Source organism: Acanthopagrus latus, chromosome 13, assembly GCF_904848185.1.
Source record: "Acanthopagrus latus isolate v.2019 chromosome 13, fAcaLat1.1, whole genome shotgun sequence".
NCBI lineage: Eukaryota > Metazoa > Chordata > Actinopteri > Spariformes > Sparidae > Acanthopagrus > Acanthopagrus latus.
Window position 1 is genome coordinate 16,557,446 of NC_051051.1, and position 18,492 is coordinate 16,575,937.

General features: G+C 41.0%; 1 protein-coding gene across 3 annotated transcripts; it reads left to right on the forward strand.

Moving 5' to 3' along the window:
• The first annotated feature begins 76 nt into the window (after positions 1-76).
• On the forward strand, positions 77-6,539 carry panx3 (pannexin 3). Of its 3 annotated transcripts, XM_037119826.1 has the most exons (6): positions 77-167; positions 473-665; positions 4,126-4,268; positions 4,608-4,822; positions 5,291-6,042; positions 6,461-6,539. In XM_037119826.1, exons 2-6 carry the CDS (start codon positions 482-484, stop codon positions 6,517-6,519), a joined length of 1,353 nt encoding a protein of 450 aa, XP_036975721.1. In that variant the 5' UTR covers positions 77-167; positions 473-481; the 3' UTR covers positions 6,520-6,539. The 3 variants fall into 3 exon arrangements, with proteins under 3 accessions (XP_036975721.1, XP_036975720.1, XP_036975722.1); XM_037119825.1 differs by having other exon boundaries at positions 5,291-6,533; XM_037119827.1 differs by lacking the exons at positions 77-167; positions 473-665 and adding an exon at positions 2,888-3,006 and having other exon boundaries at positions 5,291-6,533.
• The last annotated feature ends 11,953 nt before the right edge of the window (positions 6,540-18,492 follow it).

Below are 18,492 nucleotides of genomic sequence, written 5' to 3' on the forward strand. Positions count from 1 at the left end.
ATTAGAGCCAGACCCGGCTCAGCCTGGTCCAGCCCAAATCCAACCTCTCATTTACAGAGGCCCTCCCTGAATACTTAAGAACCTTTCCAAGACAGCGCTGGCCTTTAGAGGGACACACTGCAAATGTATTTCTAATAGTATCACCGTAGAAAGCTGGAAGACTCAAGGTAAGTTGGTTATAGCTTTCACGATATGTTCAGGACATTTCCTGCTAACTGGGAAAAAAAAACAATCCTCTACTTGAAAGGTTCTCTCATATTACTGTGCATTTATAGGCATTCTAGCTTATGTTAAAGTATCACATGTTGTGAAGAATGACAGAAAAGATGAGATAGAGAAAGGTAAGCAGTGATATGCAGCAAAGGTCATGAGTCTGTTTTGTTCTTACAGCACTGAGGGCACACGGTATCTTCCTTTCCAACTTCACTGTGTCAAAAAAAAAAAAAAAACCCTTTTTCTTATCACCGGGTAGGTGTTCAAAATGTCCATCGCCCAGGCTGCGGCCAAGGCCATGCTATCTGATGCCCTGCTGCAGGACGGCCCCGGGATAAACCGGATCCACCACCTGGAGCTGGAGCTTCCTCTGGACAAGGTCATCAAATTTGTGTCTGTCGGACTTCCGCTGATGCTGGTGTGCATGGCCTTCGCCCGTGAGATCTCCCTGGGTGAGCAACACTCTGTCCCTATCCTTGAATCTATGAATCTATGTTACAGACACTTGCATTTTTCTGTAATAACACCCCATAGTTGTGAGTACTTTTTTTTTTATTTTTTTTTTTTTATTCTGTGGCTGTTGATGATGGCGGTGATCTGTCCGTGTTTCAGCTGCATTTTAATGCAATGTCCTCTGAAAGTAATTTTCTTCTGTCTGTCCTTGAATTTCTCATTATTTACCTGCTAAACTGCATTTAGTTGAGGAATATCCTGCATACCAATATAAAGACACTTAGTATTCCTGTGGCATTGGGTATTTAATTCAAAGTTAACACACAGGCCCAGACAAAGGAGTGAAGCTGAGTTAAAAGTCCTGAACTGTGACAGTGAGCATATCTGTCCTCTTTCTTAGAAGGCTTTCATCTTGGCACCCTCCTCATCCCTGACAATTCCCACTTGACTAAACTAAATATCAAGAGCAATAACAATGAGAGCTGTAATTATACTGCACTTTTCCTTAACCAAATTAGGGTGCTGTGAAGCAAGAGGGAGAAAACAAAACACTTAAACACCTATCATAAAAGGAACACATTAAGTGCTGACTCCATTAAGGCCTTCTGAGCAGTGTGGATACAACAAAAACAACGATAACATGACAGCACAACATTACTAAAAACAAGGAACCACAACAGGCCTTGACTCCAGTCATACCTTTGACTGCTGTGCTGTTTTATTGACTTTTTTTACTCTATTTTTTTACTAAGAAAAAAAAAAACATGTTTTGAATCAAATTTGTTAGTTTTCATATAAAACATGCCAACAATCTGTCTGCCAGTGATCATTTGTAGAGCACCAAAAACCACGCTGACAATCTAAAGTGTACGTGGCAAGTCTGCAGCGTAAGACTTTTGCTGAGGAGGCTGACTCCCTTGACTTTGAACTAAACGTTGTCTCTTCTGAGCTGGTCTGCAATCAGCCCGGTGCTCCTGATGCTAATTGCCATGGGGGATGATTGAGAGCAGCATTCACTAACGCTGGCACGCTGTAATTACAAGGCGAAGTTCTTCTGTGGCAGCTCCCCCCGATTTGAGTCAAATGAGAGGATATGTTGATTAACCAGAGGGGGGGCGGCGTAGAACATGATGTGGTGCCGGGGTATGCGGCTCAACTGATGGATCTTGGCTGCCTATCTGCTGGGCTGTCAGTTTCACAACAGTTCTTGATTGCGCTGCTGTCTGGAGTCTGGTTTACTTGCACCTGGACTCTCAGCCAAGAATTCTTGTACAAAGCACAAACATGGGGATGATCTGCCAGTGTTAATTGGGGAGTGGGAGTAGGAGATAGGAGCAGTGACAGAAATGTAGGTTCCCTCACTTTGCTAAATGGCTCACAGGGGTGGGAGGCTGAGGGAGAGAACATTTGATAAGATTTCATGCGAAAGGCATGCTGTTGTTTTGTATTTAGGTTGACTTGTGAGCGCATGTGCCCACACATGCACTCACAGTGGAAAAAAATAGATTCCCACAGCTAGCAGCACACAGAACATACAGTCATGTCAGTCAGTATTATAACTGTAATACTCAGCGTAACTTAAACCTAAGCAAGTACCAGCACGTATCCGATCATTATAGAGATCAGCTAAGATTAAGGTTGATCTCTCGGGAAGCGTTAACAGCAAAAGACCAGCAGTATTGTGTGCTTGTGGCTCATTTGGTAACAAAACACAAAAAAATGTAATCACATTAAAATCAGTTTACACTGATTTTTTTTGTTTTGTTTTGTTTTGTTATGTTAAGCTGAATGCATGTTATATGAATTGCTCGACTGTGATGTCTTCAGGGGTTTGTTAATTATATAACAGCTGTTGGCACAGAGAAGGTGATTGACAGCTTTGAAAAACCTTTATAGAAAAGATATGCTGTTTATTGTTTAGCATTTCATGACGCAGCTGCAAATCATGGATGACCCTCCAAATAAATCTACTTTTAATTAAACAAAAAAGTAAAACAGGGAATCCTGAAACCCAGAAATAAGTTTCTATTCTTTCAATTCCCTCTCTAAGTCCTTGGATTGTTGAATGTCAGAAATAAGGTCTGCAGCTGACAAAAACGTATCTTTACGGGTAAACTATAGTTGTAAAATATTCTCACTCTAACTTTTCTGCTTGTAGATTGATCAGTTTACAGTAAAGTTTGTTTAGTTTCATGTAGTATGACACCTAGTGGTGGTGTCGCTGAACTCACAGGAGTAGATTTGTTCATAGCCTAATGTTAGCCTTTTGCTTGTGGTGATTGCGTATAAAATCATCAAAGTGGTGTTCATCTGTGACGATTATCTTACTGAACAAAACATGTAAGTATCATAAACTTGTGTTAGCAGTAATCCAAAATCCAACAGAAAATTTCCAAAGGCTTTTGGCCGAGCGAACTAGGGTGATGCTAACTTTTTGTTAGCCTACAAACATATATCATCCCTGCGACACTCTAAAGGGTTTTAATATACGTCACTGCAAACTAGCCCACAATTTATTGCAAATGTTGTGTGCTCCATTTTGAAAAGAAAAAAAAAAATGAGTATTTTAGTCTAAAAATACAGGCTGTACTTTCCTCTTTCTGTAAATATCTATACAAGGTCACTTTTAAAATGAATATACTCCATCATAACCACAGCTGCCATAATTATATTTTAGGTGTCACTATCAATATGTTGGAATGTGGTTGATTAATTACACACACAAACACGTATAATTGCATCATGTGATGGTTGTCTATAATGAGTGGGACTGGCAGAAGAAATCACATCCTGACAGTAAATTACAGGCAGTGTGTTACTACTAACAGAAAGCTGGGCAGATGTGGAGGCGGCTTGTAAAAAATAGAACCTCCATGTTTCTGTTGCAATGCTCAGAAATAGGTGGGGCACACCCTCCGTGTGTTCTTCCCAGGCTCTCTGTTTAAGGGTGGGGCAAAGTTTGGAAATGACAGATGGATACAGAGCATAGATTCAAGTGGTCTACATGTGGTTATATCAAGGTGAACTAAGTATAAGGTAGAGGGGCCCGATGGAGTCACCCAGGGTTTTTTAAATGCCAGGTTGCCATTTGGAAACATATGATTTACTTTGGTGAATCCTGTAAAGAACTTAAAAGAAAAAGGCAAGCAGAAGCTCCCATTTCTGGTATTGGACCTGCAATACTGTGTGTGTGTGTGTGTGTGTGTGTGTGTGTGTGTGTGTGTGTGTGTGTGTGTGTGTGTGTGTGTGTGTGTGTGTGTGTGCATGTGTCTGTTTGTGTGTGTTTGAGAGAGAGAGAGAGAGAGAGAGAGAGAGAGAGAGAGAGAGAGAGAGAGAGAGAGCGAGAGAGACCAAATGCTTAGAGACTGATTACAGGCAGATTGATAAAGAGGAAGCTCCAGAAAATTATTCCACATATTAGTAGATAATGTTACAGATCAACATTTGTTTATTCTTCAGGGCCTCAGATCAGCTGTTTCCCTCCCAGCAATTTCACCATCAAGCAGGCCAGCTATGTAGACACGTACTGCTGGGACTCCCTCATGCATCATGAATTCGACAGCAATGGGAACTTTGAGGAGCGCTCACTCTGGGTACACAAAGTAAGTTAAGCGATTCTTAATTCTCACCTGGAGGGGCTGTCAGTGTTAAACTGCTGTTCTCTGTGCTGTGAGCTGATGTGTTGTTGTCGTTGTTGTTTGTTTTAATGGCTGCGTACCAATCATTAAGAGGCAGATTATGTTTTTGTTGCTCAAACATTTGCAAACTATTCAGACCCAAGAAGACATTAAAGAACCAGTCACAAAAAAAACAGCTTTCCATTTATATGTGTTCATTTGTAATACTAAGTTGTGAGGCCATTGTTTATGTGAGTCACCTTGCTTCTTTTAACTTTTCCCTGCCATCCTCTCCTTGACCCTTTCCTTTCACTGTCCATCCAGATGTTCCCATACTCTCTTATGGCAATGGCTGTCTTGATGTACCTGCCGGCTCTGATCTGGCGCCAGCTCGTCATGCCCTCACTGGGCTCAGACCTGCTCTTCGTTATTGACGAACTGGACAAGTCGTACAACCGCTCCATCCGACTGGCTCAGAACATTTTGGACATGCGCCAGAACACTAAGAACCCCCTCACATTTCAGGCCGAACTGCAAAGGTAAGAAAACCAGCTATTGTTGGATCGCAGCAGTAATATTGTCTAAAAGAAAAAATATTCCCATTTACCTATATACGTTTTGATTCGCCCAATTTTATAAGTGTTGATTTGTCTCCAAAGTAGAACATCTAGCTAAATTTAACTTTATCTGCCAGTGTGAATTCTTGGTTAAAGGTTACAGAAGTGATCTTGTGCTGTCATTCTGAATGTTTTGATAAACTGCAAAAATGTGTGCTTTGGGAAAGTGAAGAGTTATATTTTCCTCTCCCTTTGCAACTACCGATAATATATCCTTGCAAATTCCCCCTCCAACAGTCTCAGTGGAGGATTGGGAGTTTTGGTGGTCAGATCCTTGTAGCCAAATGCGAGACTGTGGTTGGATTGGGGTGTTCCTAGCTGGGAATGTGTGTGTAGCTGTTTGAACGTGAAGACCATGGTGCTGAGTTTCTTCTCCTTATCCAATTGCAGGGCCAAGAAGAAGCGATACTTTGAGTACCCTCTACTGGAGCGATACATGAAGTGCAAACAAAACTCCTACTTCCTCGTTAGCATGCTTTTCTTACGAGGCTTCCTCCTCTTGACCTTCATGACTGCTGCCTGTCTCTACCTGGCCTACTTCCACCTCTCCGCCTTCCTGCAGGATGAGTTCAGCTGCTTCGTCCGCACCGGCATGCTGCGGGATCAGAACTGGGTTCCTGAGTTGGTTCAGTGTAAAATGATTGGCCAGCTGGTTTTTCAAGTGATAAGCGTGGCCAACGGTGCCATCTACGTCCTGCTTGCTCCTATAGTCCTCTTCAGCCTGATCCGGCTCTTTGTTTGGGACACCACCTTTATCTCTGTCTACGAGGTCCTTCCAGCACTGGATGTAATCAACCAGCGTCAGCTAGGCTGCCCACTGAATGACCTCAATGTCCTTCTACTCTTCTTGCGGGCCAATGTAGCACACCTGAAGTCCTATGGGCAGGTGAGGGCATTGTGCTCACTGGCGCCACCACAGGTGGGTACAGCCACCACAGGGCAGGGTTTGAATGCAATGCTGAGCCAAGAAGAGATGGAAGAGCGTGAGGAGGCTGCGATGGAGCTGGCAGGAGAAGTGGAGGAGGCCAAGGAGGAAGGGAAGCTCAGCCTGGTGGACATCATGACTATTCTGGGAGCAGCGCAGGGAAGAGTGGTAAACTGCAGCGAGAAGAGGCCCCTTGTGGAGGAGAATATGAGTCTTGGTACCGTAACATTTATTTACACACTCAAACGCATTCTGCTAGTGGCTATATTTGTTTACATCATTTGGGATGTGCAGAAAATTATTAAGTGACCTCCACACTACAGGCTCTGAGAATGTAAAGCAAGTGCTTTAAATATGAGGTAGCATAAGCAGTTCTCACTGAAAAGCCACTGAATATAGAATAGGGTAGTATCCAAATAGACCCGAGGAGGCAGTTTGAGAAACATTTGCAGTGAATTTAAACATTGTTTGGTCATATTCTTTCTCTTTACTGTCTGTCTTGCTTCCGTTCCTTCTTTTTGGAGCCAAACTGAACTGCCTGTATTTCTAAAAGAGTTTTAAAAGCCATGGCTGATTAAGGAGAGAGAGATTTGTGGTGCTTACTAGTTCTAACTGACCTCTCTGTCTCTTCACAGAGCCAAACCACCAGGGGTACCATGAGTTGAAGGAGTCTGCACCATTTAATCATTACTAGGCCTCCTACGGACTGAATCAGTGTGATAACAATGGGGGGGCGGGGGGGCAATGGGGCACTCTCTACAGTAGCTTTTTAAGAGTGCCCACAAAGACTGTGGACACCAATCAAGGGTTTCTGCAGTATGAGGCAAAAAAAAAAAATCTCTTTCAGAATTACAGGGCAAATTGTTCTCAATGGAAATGTCAATGAATTTGGACTTTTAGCATCTGTGCAACTGTAGCTGCTGCAAGCTTTCTTTCTGTCTCTTGGTTTGCTCCCGTGCATTTTAAAATAAACTAAGTGAAAGTGGCTGTTGCGATTATGATGAAAGATTAAAGGGCATACTGCACATGTATCCAAGTATACCCATGTACCATTAAACTAGTATGTATGTCAATTGAGAGTCAAAGAAACATTTCCAGTGGCAACTACAGATTCCAGTGTCTGCCACTTTGTGTCCATGAAGTAAGGTATATAATATTCTATTTGCTGTACCTTTTTAGTTTTTGCTTCTTTCTATTCTTGTTTTCTTTATTAGCAAAGGAAATGAGTTTTGTCTACCTGTGAATTAAAGGGAGTTCTTTCCATGTAATCCAAAATAAATGAGGTTTATGTAATTGGTGTGGCCCTCATCAGCATATTGAAGTCTATAGCACTTTTCCAGTCTCAAAGTGATCACAACGCTTGTCACACTCACACATTCAAGCACACGGCAGATCTGTTCGTCAGGACCAATTTGGGGTTTAATATCTTGCTCAAGGATACTTCAACATGCAGCCGGGGGAGCTGGGGGAATCGAACCAGTGACCCTCCGGATACTGGACAACCTGTTGTACCTCTTGAGCTTCAGCTGTCCAACAATAAGTACTCAGTGCTCATTATTGCATTATTACAAGATCACTCAGTGCTACAGCCTGTCCTCATCCGAATTACAACTCTAATGATCAGCAGTGAAAGCAGCTTATTATAACCCATGTTTATTGCTTTAGCAGTGCCCTTTGGTGGCTTAAGTAATTAGTCCATTAAGGGAGGAGGTCGAGGACAGATCATGAGGTGCAAAGACAGGGCTGGGACCCAGGGGAAAGCTGTTTGTGTCCAGTATGAAACCAAAAATAAACCCTAACCCAAGTGAAGCAAGTTATTTTAACTAACCACTAACAAAGTGAAGATGTACATAATATCACTTCAGTAACATAAGTAATGTTTGTTACTGACATGAGAAACATAAGAAAGGTAGTTATTTTAACCCAAACCACCATGTTTTCCCAAGCCTAACCAAACAGTTGTCAAGGAAGGTCCAGTTTGCCTGTCCCTGGTATGCAACACTTGTGTTGTTTTGGGAACAGTGATATATGTAGTTGGGAGTAACAGGCAATTGACCAATTCAGTTGGAAATGTATGTGGATGTGTTGCAGTACCTACTCATATGTCAGACAACACCCAGCTTCAAAGCTAACCATCATTTTGATCTCAAACACACACCTGTAAAGTTGGGTGCTGATATTTTGTTCAGTTTTGATACTATCACATTTAAAAAAGTAGTCCAGAATTGAAATTGAATTGAACATTGAAACACCCCCACCCGTACTCAAAAATCCTGCTGGGCTGGTCCCTGGAAAATGTGCTCCTGTCACATGTATTTCCATGTTGACACACACACACACACGCACACACACACACACACACACACACACACACACACACACACACACACACACACACACACACACACACACACACACACACACACACACACACACACACAGACTGAAGACAATACCAGAAGCTCACTGTCGTGGATGGTAATTATCCATTTAAGGACAGCAGAGAGCCACTTGCCTTTTAAGTGCTTTTATTTTTAGTACAAGCAATTTCAGAGCTGGAGGAACTTACTGACTGCTTTCTCTGCACACAAATGTCTGTCATACTTGTCTATGAAGGGTCGCCATTGAACAGACAAAATATTCTCATTAAGGTGGTGGGTAATTACTTTAAACAATTAAAATGTTTATAGGTTTATATTAAAAGGTTATAGGTTATACTGTAATCAGTTTACATTATTGTGTAATTTGCCAGTGGCATCACAGTCGTATTTCAAGTTTTATTTCAGAAAGTAATTTTCAACGCAGTGATAAGAAGACTGAGAGTTTGTATGTTCATGCTTCACTGTGGGCTGCACACTTAATTGAAATATAATCAAATTGCAATATGGTAAAAGGTCAACTTTGTGACAAACAGCATTATAATGAAGAGCTGTAGTGCTGCAGGGATGTCCTGGTCTACAAAATCATTATACAATACAAGGATAGTGTAACTATTACTATTACTACAATACAAAATACAATTTTTTCCAGATGTTAGATAGCATGTGAATTCAGAACATACCCTTGCAAATGTCCCATCATCATTTATTCAAATTTTTGGGGTGAAAATTATGATGCAAGAATGGTCATTTCAACTAATTATGAATCATTTCGCATTGGCAATATCTGTCAAAAATAATTACAGTATTTATTATTCCATACTGTCCAGCCTGATAATACAATCCACCTTTAACTGTGTTCTCCACAGCACCCGGTGGCCATATAAGGGAAGCTTCACTAGACACAAATAAGGCTCACTACCTCTCTTATATGAACCAGCCTTGGTAAAACATATATGTATCAAACTGTTCTGCCTGTGTCACAATGTGTGACTGGTCTACTGCAGTGCAGCAACAGTGAATAATCCACAGAATAAGGCATGCAATTATTTTGATGTAGTCAAAGACACAAAGGCAGGCAAGTTTCCTGTAGTGCGTATCAGGGCCAATTGTGTACAGCAGGAACGCAGCGTGGATCTGAGACCTATAATGAACACGGGCCCCCTTTGGAAGCCCAATTACAAAGGATATCTGTGTTTTTCTTTGAAGAATATTGCTGAAAACTTTTACTGTGTTTTATTTTTGAAAAGGAAGTCACAGGCCATGGATCACTTTGTAGTCAAGGCATTTGCAGCGCTTAAACATTATCTGTGCAAAAAACAACGGTTACTTGTCACTAACAGTCATGCATGTCATCCCATCCTGCATCTTCCATCTGGCACAGATCAAGAAAAACACACACAGATGGTGATAATGAAAGTTCTTGAATGCATATTTGAATAGGAGCAAACTTAATGCAGGGTTTATCACAAAAGCAAAATCATAAGTCTCTGCTGTCTGCGATGGTGTTGCCCATGTATTAACTGCTGGATCAGGCCACTTGAGGGCATCATTGAGCCATGCTGAAACTGGACTGCCTGCATTGTTTTTTGTTTGTTTTTTTTTGTTTTTTTTTTTACAGCTGCAATATATTAATTTAAGGCTGCATCACAAGTGGGGTCACTGCTGATATTTATAATTCCTGTAATCAAAACAAAAGAGAAAGCAGTCTCATTCAAATCAGCCTTATCAGGCGTTCACCAGGTCCAGACTCCTCTGCCAGAGTCTGTAAAAGCTTCTGTGCTGCAGCCAATTTCCCAGAGTCAGTAAGTGTGAGGAGGCTGGTGTTGCTGTGATTGGAGCATTGCCTTTTGGAATCAAGAAATTGCTGGCAATCTTCATTGAGTTCAGCTATGTCAGCGGGCTGGACACCAGCTACCACTGTTTGCAATCAGTGTTTCCTGACATGTTGGGAATGATGCTCATTCTTTAAAGCGGGATTTGATTGAGTGTAATGAGAGATCAAAAGCATCTTTAGTTTGCTTCACACATTCTAGACTGTCTGGATAATGGCGATGACTCGGTTACATCCAAACAATGCTGAGGCAAAATCAGAACAGGGTATAGATCCTGCACAGCAGCAAACTATGTGCCAGATCCAAATGAGTGAACTGAGTTCACCTAAGAAGGCAATCAAGTTCTCCTTAACTTTTTATCTCTTTAACTTGCCTGCACAGAGCAAAGGATACTTAAAGACAATAGCTACCAGCTTCAGACACAGCCTGTGATGCAGAAGTGTCTGCCAGCAGACTACAGGGCAGCTTATTTCCTCAAACTGAGACTCCTTAACTCATCTGCATTTACCATGTGTAAATGTCTTCAACGTTATATGGTATAGGTGTTCTACATAGCACACTACTCCATACATAATGCACCATTAACTTTGCACAACCTGCACTCACAGTATTGGCTCAGTCTCATTTCCAATGTTTACCCTTACCCCTTGTTCACGATTGCCCCCTTGCCTCTCAGTATAGAGTTATAATTGGTTGTGGATTAAATATCCTCCTGTGAAATGGGACAACCCCCCAAGACCCTCATAGATTATTATTAGTATACCATTTAAACACATGCAACTGGGCTCTTCCGACATAATCGTCATTTATTTAATGGAGATACAAAAGCAAGGACACATGATAGTAGTCAAGTTATCAAACAAAAAAGAACTCCTTTACCTGGTCACTAGCTGTGCTGTGTAGGCTAGTCCCAGTCTCTACTGATATTAGAGGAGTGGTACCAAGTTCAGCAACTTCACTGCTGGACTGTAGTTACATTTTGGGCATCATTTGCCATGAAAGCTTGAAATGCAACATTGAAATACTTAGAAATGCTTCATACTGAGTAATAACTGTATAATGACAACTAGCTAGATAGTTAGCTCCTGAGACAACAGCAAATTGATCGTTTTCTGCTTGTTTTGAACTAAAGGACGATTATACATTGACATTAGTTTTGACACTTAAGTGAGTGAATAACAATGAACATCTTATCACAATGCGATGTTCTGCTGGGAAACCTTGGGTGCTGGCATTCATGTGAATGCCAGTTGACACGCACCACCCACACAGAAACGGGACGCCTAATATGTGTTGTGTGAAGGGGGCTACAATTGCATTCCATTGTGCAATCCTGTTCTATTTTATACAATAACAGTGAAGCCGAACATTGAACATATGTGTTCGAGGCTGTTTGGGAAGATGGCTGTTGTTGTAGGCAATCGGTTTGCTCTGACACTGATCTTATTATGAGTGATGTATGTCCAAGGAAAAGGGTGATTTGTAGTTATGATGGACACTGTCGCCATGTTAAGTAATAGCTACCAGAATTTCATCTTGCTCCCTCTTTGTTGAGGTCTCACAAAAAAACCCATATTGCCATTTAGATTGCTTGCTGTAAAGGAGTCAAGGTCAGATGCCTCAGATTCTTGGGGAATGTAAAGTACTTTAAATTGGTGACAGCATGCAGAACAGGAGCTGATAGTAAACCATTAAGAACAGCTGAGGTGACCTCCAGTTCATGACACAATTGATCTAATGTGGCTCACCTCCTCATTCAGATGGCCACATAATGAAGACGGAACCTTCAATTAAAAGTGATGGCGACACTACACAAACAGCACACACAGGCAGTTTTGTGTTGCTGCCACAGTGATAAGAGGAGCCTTGAGAAGCCACAGCTTCCTGTCACCTGTAATGTAAGGGTGTGATTATAGTGGCACAAACGCTACCTGATGTATTTCTTTAGGACTGATAAGTTTAAAGTGTTTACCAAAAGCTAGCCACAAAAGAAAAGTCTCATAGATTCTAGTCATAACCTCTCATTGCCTTAGTGCTTTAACAAAGAAATCTCAATAATATAGTGTCTCACTCTAGACTGTGACTAATTACAGAAACTCATTAAAAAGAATCAAATGTTAACTCTACATTGGAGTCTCTCCTCTTGAGGTTTTCTGTTCATCAAGGTCGACTTAAGTGGCCCTTTTTTCTTTGTTTAACTATGTCGGCGAATATTAGCAAAGTATACCCAGTCCCTCCTTTCCACTGAAAGCCACGGCGCTGCTCCGAGAAATGGAAATCAGCTCAACAGAGTTATGCTTATGAAGAATCCTACCTATCAAGACAAGATCAAGTAGTGTTATAATGATCTGAAACCATCTGACGCTGAATAAACAAAGAAGGCCTGTCAAATGCATGATGATGAATAATAATCTTGATTTTTCTGTCTAGGAAGCTCAGTGTAAGTCATTAAACAGGGCTTTATAGGCCTAGCTGGTCTTGAAAGCAATAGCAGGTAAAACCCACATTTAAATATAGTTTAATTAAACAAGACTTGCTCTCCTTTAAAACAAGTGAGTCTGAACAAATTAAGGGTCTCTCAGAGGATCGTTCTCCCAGGTTCCCTTGAAGTCTGCTTATGCAAACTATTGAGGGGAAGCTTTGGTCTGAAATCCAAACAACCAAACCTTTCATACAATATCTTCATTGACGATATTATGAAAACTTTCAAACTGTTTGCCTCATATAGCAGATTATCGTGGGTTTCATTTCATCAGTGTTATTATCTGAGCTGCTCCAATCAAGACCAATCTGTTCTAAGCAACACTAACTCCTATCAGACTGCCATGCCGAGAAAAAAAACAAACAAACAAAAACATTCTTGGTTAAAAAGGCCTTGACAGTCAAGTGGCTTCGAACAATAGTAATGCATTTAGCAAGCTAAAGACCAAGACATGTTTTTTTCTGGGATTCCACTCTCAGGCATGGAAGTCAAAAAGAGCTAAAAGAACAATGATCACTGTGGGCTGTGAGAATGATAAACAGAATGGCTATGGAGCGATGTTGCACAGGCTGCATGAACATGGAAGCGATCAGGAATGCAGATGAATTACTTGATTTTGACTGAAGGCGTGCATGGATAGCTCGCATTAAATAAGCCAGAGACTGGAGGTGATCAGGTTGTTGAGTGCAGCAGAGTGTGAAGCTGTGTGTGAGCAGATACAGGTCGAGAAGAGACGTTTCTCCTGTAGGCTAGATTAATCACACATCAGCCTGCCACTACTATGAGAAGAGGAAAAAAAAAAAAACATATGTGAATGTTTGATTTTCACAAGGATTCGACCTGAAATGACAGCAAAAGATTCTGTGTGGATGCACACAAAACAGCAACATGAATTAACTAAAAGCAGGGATTCACTCATAATCAAAAAAGACAGCAGCAAGACGGTAGACTAACAGTCAAGGTGTGTCAGTGTGCTATATGTGCCTGGCTGAAGTAAGCAGCTGGTATCAATTCACAGCCCCAGCTCATGATAGGAAACCATCACATTTGTAGACAAATGGAACCTTTCTCTTCTGTCTTTGAATTATTCATCATAATAAAACGTGATGTCATTTGAGAACCACTTAATAATTTAATATCTACACAGTAATGTGAAATATTATAGTGTATTAATGAAAAAAAAACAAACAAACAAAAAACAGCAGAGTCCTACATTGCATCAACCTTTTATGGATTTAAAACTAGCTTAACAGAACGCCATTCCAAGTCTGACCTCCAGAGCGACTCCGGTCCTCCCTTCACTCCTGACTCATAGTGCCGGCAAGCTGCTTACCTCAGGTGTCAAAGTCAAGCACAGCTGTCAGCAGGTAAGCATGCGGGATGACACTGAAAAAGGGTGGCTGACATTGTATTTCAGTCAGAGCTGTCAACTCCCTGACACTGATAATGTCCTGACAGGTGCCGATATCTCCCCTCTCCACTCCACTTCTGCACAGCATTGAGCAAGAGCTACTGTGTCAGTTCAGCCTTTTTAGTGATTCAGTCATTAATCCCACATGCTCCAAAATAATTAGCTGATACACACATAAATACTTAAAATAACTGTGTGGCTTTGTCAATATTACAATAATGAAATGTTATATTACAGTAACAATGTTCATCGATATGAATAAAGTGATAGTTTGAGTTGGACATAAGAAAATAAATGACAAAAAAACCCAACAGTCAACTGTGTCTTAAAATTACATCTATTATTATGAGTCATGTTTTGAAAATGTGTTATCAATATAAGTAACTATGCTGATCGCTTTCAATAAATGCAATTATTACTGATTCCAAATCAATATTAATCATCATCAACAATCACGTAAGAAATTTAGGGGTCATGCCATGCAGAGTCGAGGTGAAGTTTTGAGTCTTTTGCAGAAGATGGCGAGTGACTCTGCCGTCCTGACACTGGAAACATTTGACACGGCACTCGTCACTCCAAGACAGGTAGTCACAGACTGGTGCCGTGATGTTGCAAACACAGTTAAACAACAGATTAAACTCACATAGTAACTGATTTTCTTCATAACCAAACTTTAAGTCAAAGGCCTACTTATGGATGTTTCACTCACCTGTTGTCACTGTGTAGCCTTTTTGTTTTAGTTCAGTGTTGTCTTTTAATGTGATCTGTAGAACAAAATCATCCAAATAATAAACCTTAATGTTCTCAAAATAAATGGAGAGTTAACATTCAGTAAATGTTGCATATTTATCTTGTCAAATAATGTTTTGTTTTCCAGTTAAATCTAATGAGTATTTCAATAATTATTATTATTGTCATTATTTTTTCATGATAATAAACAGTTATTCCGACCTACTTATTCATTTTTACTCACGTTAACTCACTTCATTCAAGTACATTTAAAATATTACACTGCAAGTTTTTAGAGTGAACAAACTTTGCAATACTTCTAATTTGTTGTCTGCATGATGATGCTGCCAATTGCTTTTGCTTGCTTTTGGTGGTACGATGATTATGCAACATAAGTTGCTTCACTGCTTGTTTTTTAGTCTCTTATTTGACACATCTGTTCAAAATGCAGTTTGTGTTAAAAGAACTCAAACATCTGCCTGAACAATTCTTCAGCTTGCTATTTGCACTGGCTGAATTTTCATCACTTGTTTTTAAAGGTGACCTGATCTTTTTGACCTCAACACCAAATTCTTGAAATTTGACATAAAGTCTGTTAGTTCTGTAATTATTAACTAGAAAAAAGGTTATTCATTAAATTAAGTAAATCCAGCATCCAGATGACTACCAAAATCAGATCAGTTGTTCCAAGCTGTTCACCAGATTTTGGACTGAAAAATTGGAAATCTTTTCCTCGGCTCTGGACATTTCCGGCCAAAGAAAACATTATCTTGGTTACTGGCAACAGTAATAGAAGTTATTTGATTGTCACACTTATATGTGCAGATAATTCACATCTCACACACACATTGTGTCCTACATCCCTAATATTGTTGTATGTGTTGTTTCCTTAGGCTATGTTCAAAAATCAAGATCAACATCAAAAGTCACAATGTATTTCTTCAAGAGAAAGCAGAAACATCTTAAAAATCCAGTTTGGTGTAGACTGATGGAACTTGAGTCAGATTAGACTTCAGACCCGTCGCCCTGACCTCTGTGGTCATGAAGTCCTTTGAGCGCCTTGTGCTCTCTCACCTCAAGGACATCACCGACCCTCTCCTGGACCCCCTGCAGTTTGCCTACAGAGCCAACAGGTCTGTAGACGATGCTGTCAACCTGGCCCTCCACTATATCCTCCAGCACCTGGACTCTACAGGAACCTACGCTAGGATCCTGTTTGTGGATTTCAGCTCTGCTTTCAACACCATCATCCCAGCTCTGCTACAGCAGAAGCTCTCCCAGCTGAACGTGCCTGACTCCACCTGCAGGTGGATTACTGACTTCCTGTCTGACAGGAAACAGTGTGTAAAGCTGGGAAAACACATCTCCGATGCACAGACTATCAGTACCGGATCCCCCCAGGGCTGTGTTCTTTCTCCTCTGCTCTTCTCCCTGTACACCAACAGCTGCACCTCCAGTCACCAGTCCGTCAAGCTCCTGAAGTTTGCGGACGACACCACCCTCATCGGACTCATCTCTGATGGTGACGAGTCCGCCTACAGGTGGGAGGTTGACCACCTGGTGACCTGGTGTAACCAGAACAGCCTAGAGCTCAATGCTCTAAAGACAGTGGAGATGGTTGTGGACTACAGGAAGAACTCAGCCTCACCTGCCCCCATCACCCTCTGTGACTCCACTATTGACACTGTGGAGTCTTTCCGCTTCCTGGGAACAATCATCTCCCAGGACCTCAAGTGGGAGCTGAACATTAGCTCCCTCATCAAGAAAGCACAGCAGAGGATGTACTTCCTGCGGCAGCTGCAGAAATTCAGTCTGCCGAAGACAATGATGGTGCACTTCTACACAGCCATCATTGAGTCCATCCTCACCTCCTCCATCACCATCTGGTACGCTGCTGCCACCGCCAAGGACAAGGGCAGGCTGCAGCGTGTCATTCGGTCAGCAGAGAAGGTGATTGGCTGCAACCTCCCGTCTCTTCAGGACCTGTACACCTCCAGGACCCTGAGGCGTGCAGGAAAGATTGTTGCTGATCCCTCCCATCCCGGTCACAAACTCTTTGAGACACTCCCCTCTGGCAGGAGGCTGCGGTCCATCAGGACCAAAACCTCACGCCACAAGAACAGTTTCTTCCCGTCTGCTGTCAGCCTTATCAACAAGGCCTGAATCCCCCCTGACACTCCTCACACTCCACCTCTACCACTGACTCTACTGTCACACTGACAGCACCATAACTTTATGCGTTACATTAACGCTCACCTTGAACATCCTGTTCATTTGCACATTTTCATTTGCACATCATTCTTGTAATTGTTCACTGCCAGCCGGTCTGCTCCTTTTATCCTTTTACCCAAAAAACAGATTGTGTATATATATTTATATTGTATAGTTATATTTTCTACTTTTTAAAATAGTTTATATTGTTAATTTGTTATATTTTCTATTCTTTAAATAGTTTATATTGTTAATTTGTTATATTTTCACTTAATAGTTATTTGATGCATGCACCAATATCACCACAACAAATTCCTCGTATGTGTAACATCGTACTTGGCAATAAAGCTTTTTCTGATTCTGATTCTGATTCTGATTCTGATTCTGAGTACATGGACAACTATGTATGTATCTGTGCTACCTTTAAACAACTTATATCAACATTTATCACTTAAATGTTACAGCAACATTATGTAGAAATTGGCAATTTGTGCAATTTGGCACCCTCACCGCTGTCTTAAATACAAATCCCAGGTCTATAACAACTTAGCAAATGTAACGTAGGTGCTAGATACTAACAAACAATGTTTTATCTTGAAAACATATATCCTGACGTAATCATGATTGTCATACTGTGGTCCTACCATCTCAGCAAAGTTATACTTTGCAGAAACAAGTGATGAGGGTGGACTGGCTGAGACAGAGACACCATTCACCCCATTATAAGTCACTTTACCATCAAAATCATTCTGAAGCTGTTATTGTTTGGTAAAAAGGTTAGATAATACTGCTTTAAATGTTGACAGTCTGAGAGTCCAATATATCACACAGAAGACTGTACAAGGCTTCAACGAGAGATCAGAACACACCCCAGAAACTTCTCATGTCCTGTTCAGTTTTTACATGTCAGTGATGTAAGTGCTCAAGCTGAATCAGGTACATCATTATGCAGTTCTCCACAAGCCAGAGAATGTGTCAGATCTGCTCACATTGACGACAGAGGATTTTCAAAGGCCTAAACTCATTCGCATGAGTGGAACAGTTGGAAACAGTTTGACCTCTGCCTTGTCGCTGCAGATTCAATTAGTTGTGGTGTCCAGTAGTATCAGTAGAATAGAGCACAACCAGTTTATCAGATTTATTACATTGCAGGTAAGTCACAAACTTTAAACTAATCACTGACTTCCTATTTTAGAAGATCACACTGTGCACAAGAATCTGAGACCAAAGTCTGTTAGTGGTTGAATTACATTATGGGTATTGTAGATGTCATGGTTTGTAAAGGAATAATAATGCAAATCAAAAGAAAAAAAAAATTAAAGAAAATTAAAATATTTCTGACCCCAAACCACTCCCTCCTTCATTCCAGGGGTGGGGGAAATATCAATTCACATCAGAATCACAAATTTACTTTTCTATGATTCAGTCTATTCACAACAACAAATCATTTTTACAGGATTTTATCTGCTTTGCTAACGCATGCCACATCTTCTTACGTGGTTGTTTATTTAATCTCACAGCCATAGATTTGTTGGTTCTGTGGTTCTGCCAGCAAGCAGTGTGACTACTGGCTTAGCTGGCTAATCAGTGACTGCAAACATTGGCCCTCTTGTTCAGTATG

Coding starts and splice junctions, on each gene's coding strand:
- panx3 (XM_037119825.1), top strand. CDS start 482: ATGTCCATCGCCCAGGCTGCGGCCAAGGCCATGCTATCTGATGCCCTG. Junction 666..4,125: donor CGCCCGTGAGATCTCCCTGG/GTGAGCAACACT, acceptor TTTATTCTTCAG/GGCCTCAGATCAGCTGTTTC. Junction 4,823..5,290: donor TTTCAGGCCGAACTGCAAAG/GTAAGAAAACCA, acceptor ATCCAATTGCAG/GGCCAAGAAGAAGCGATACT.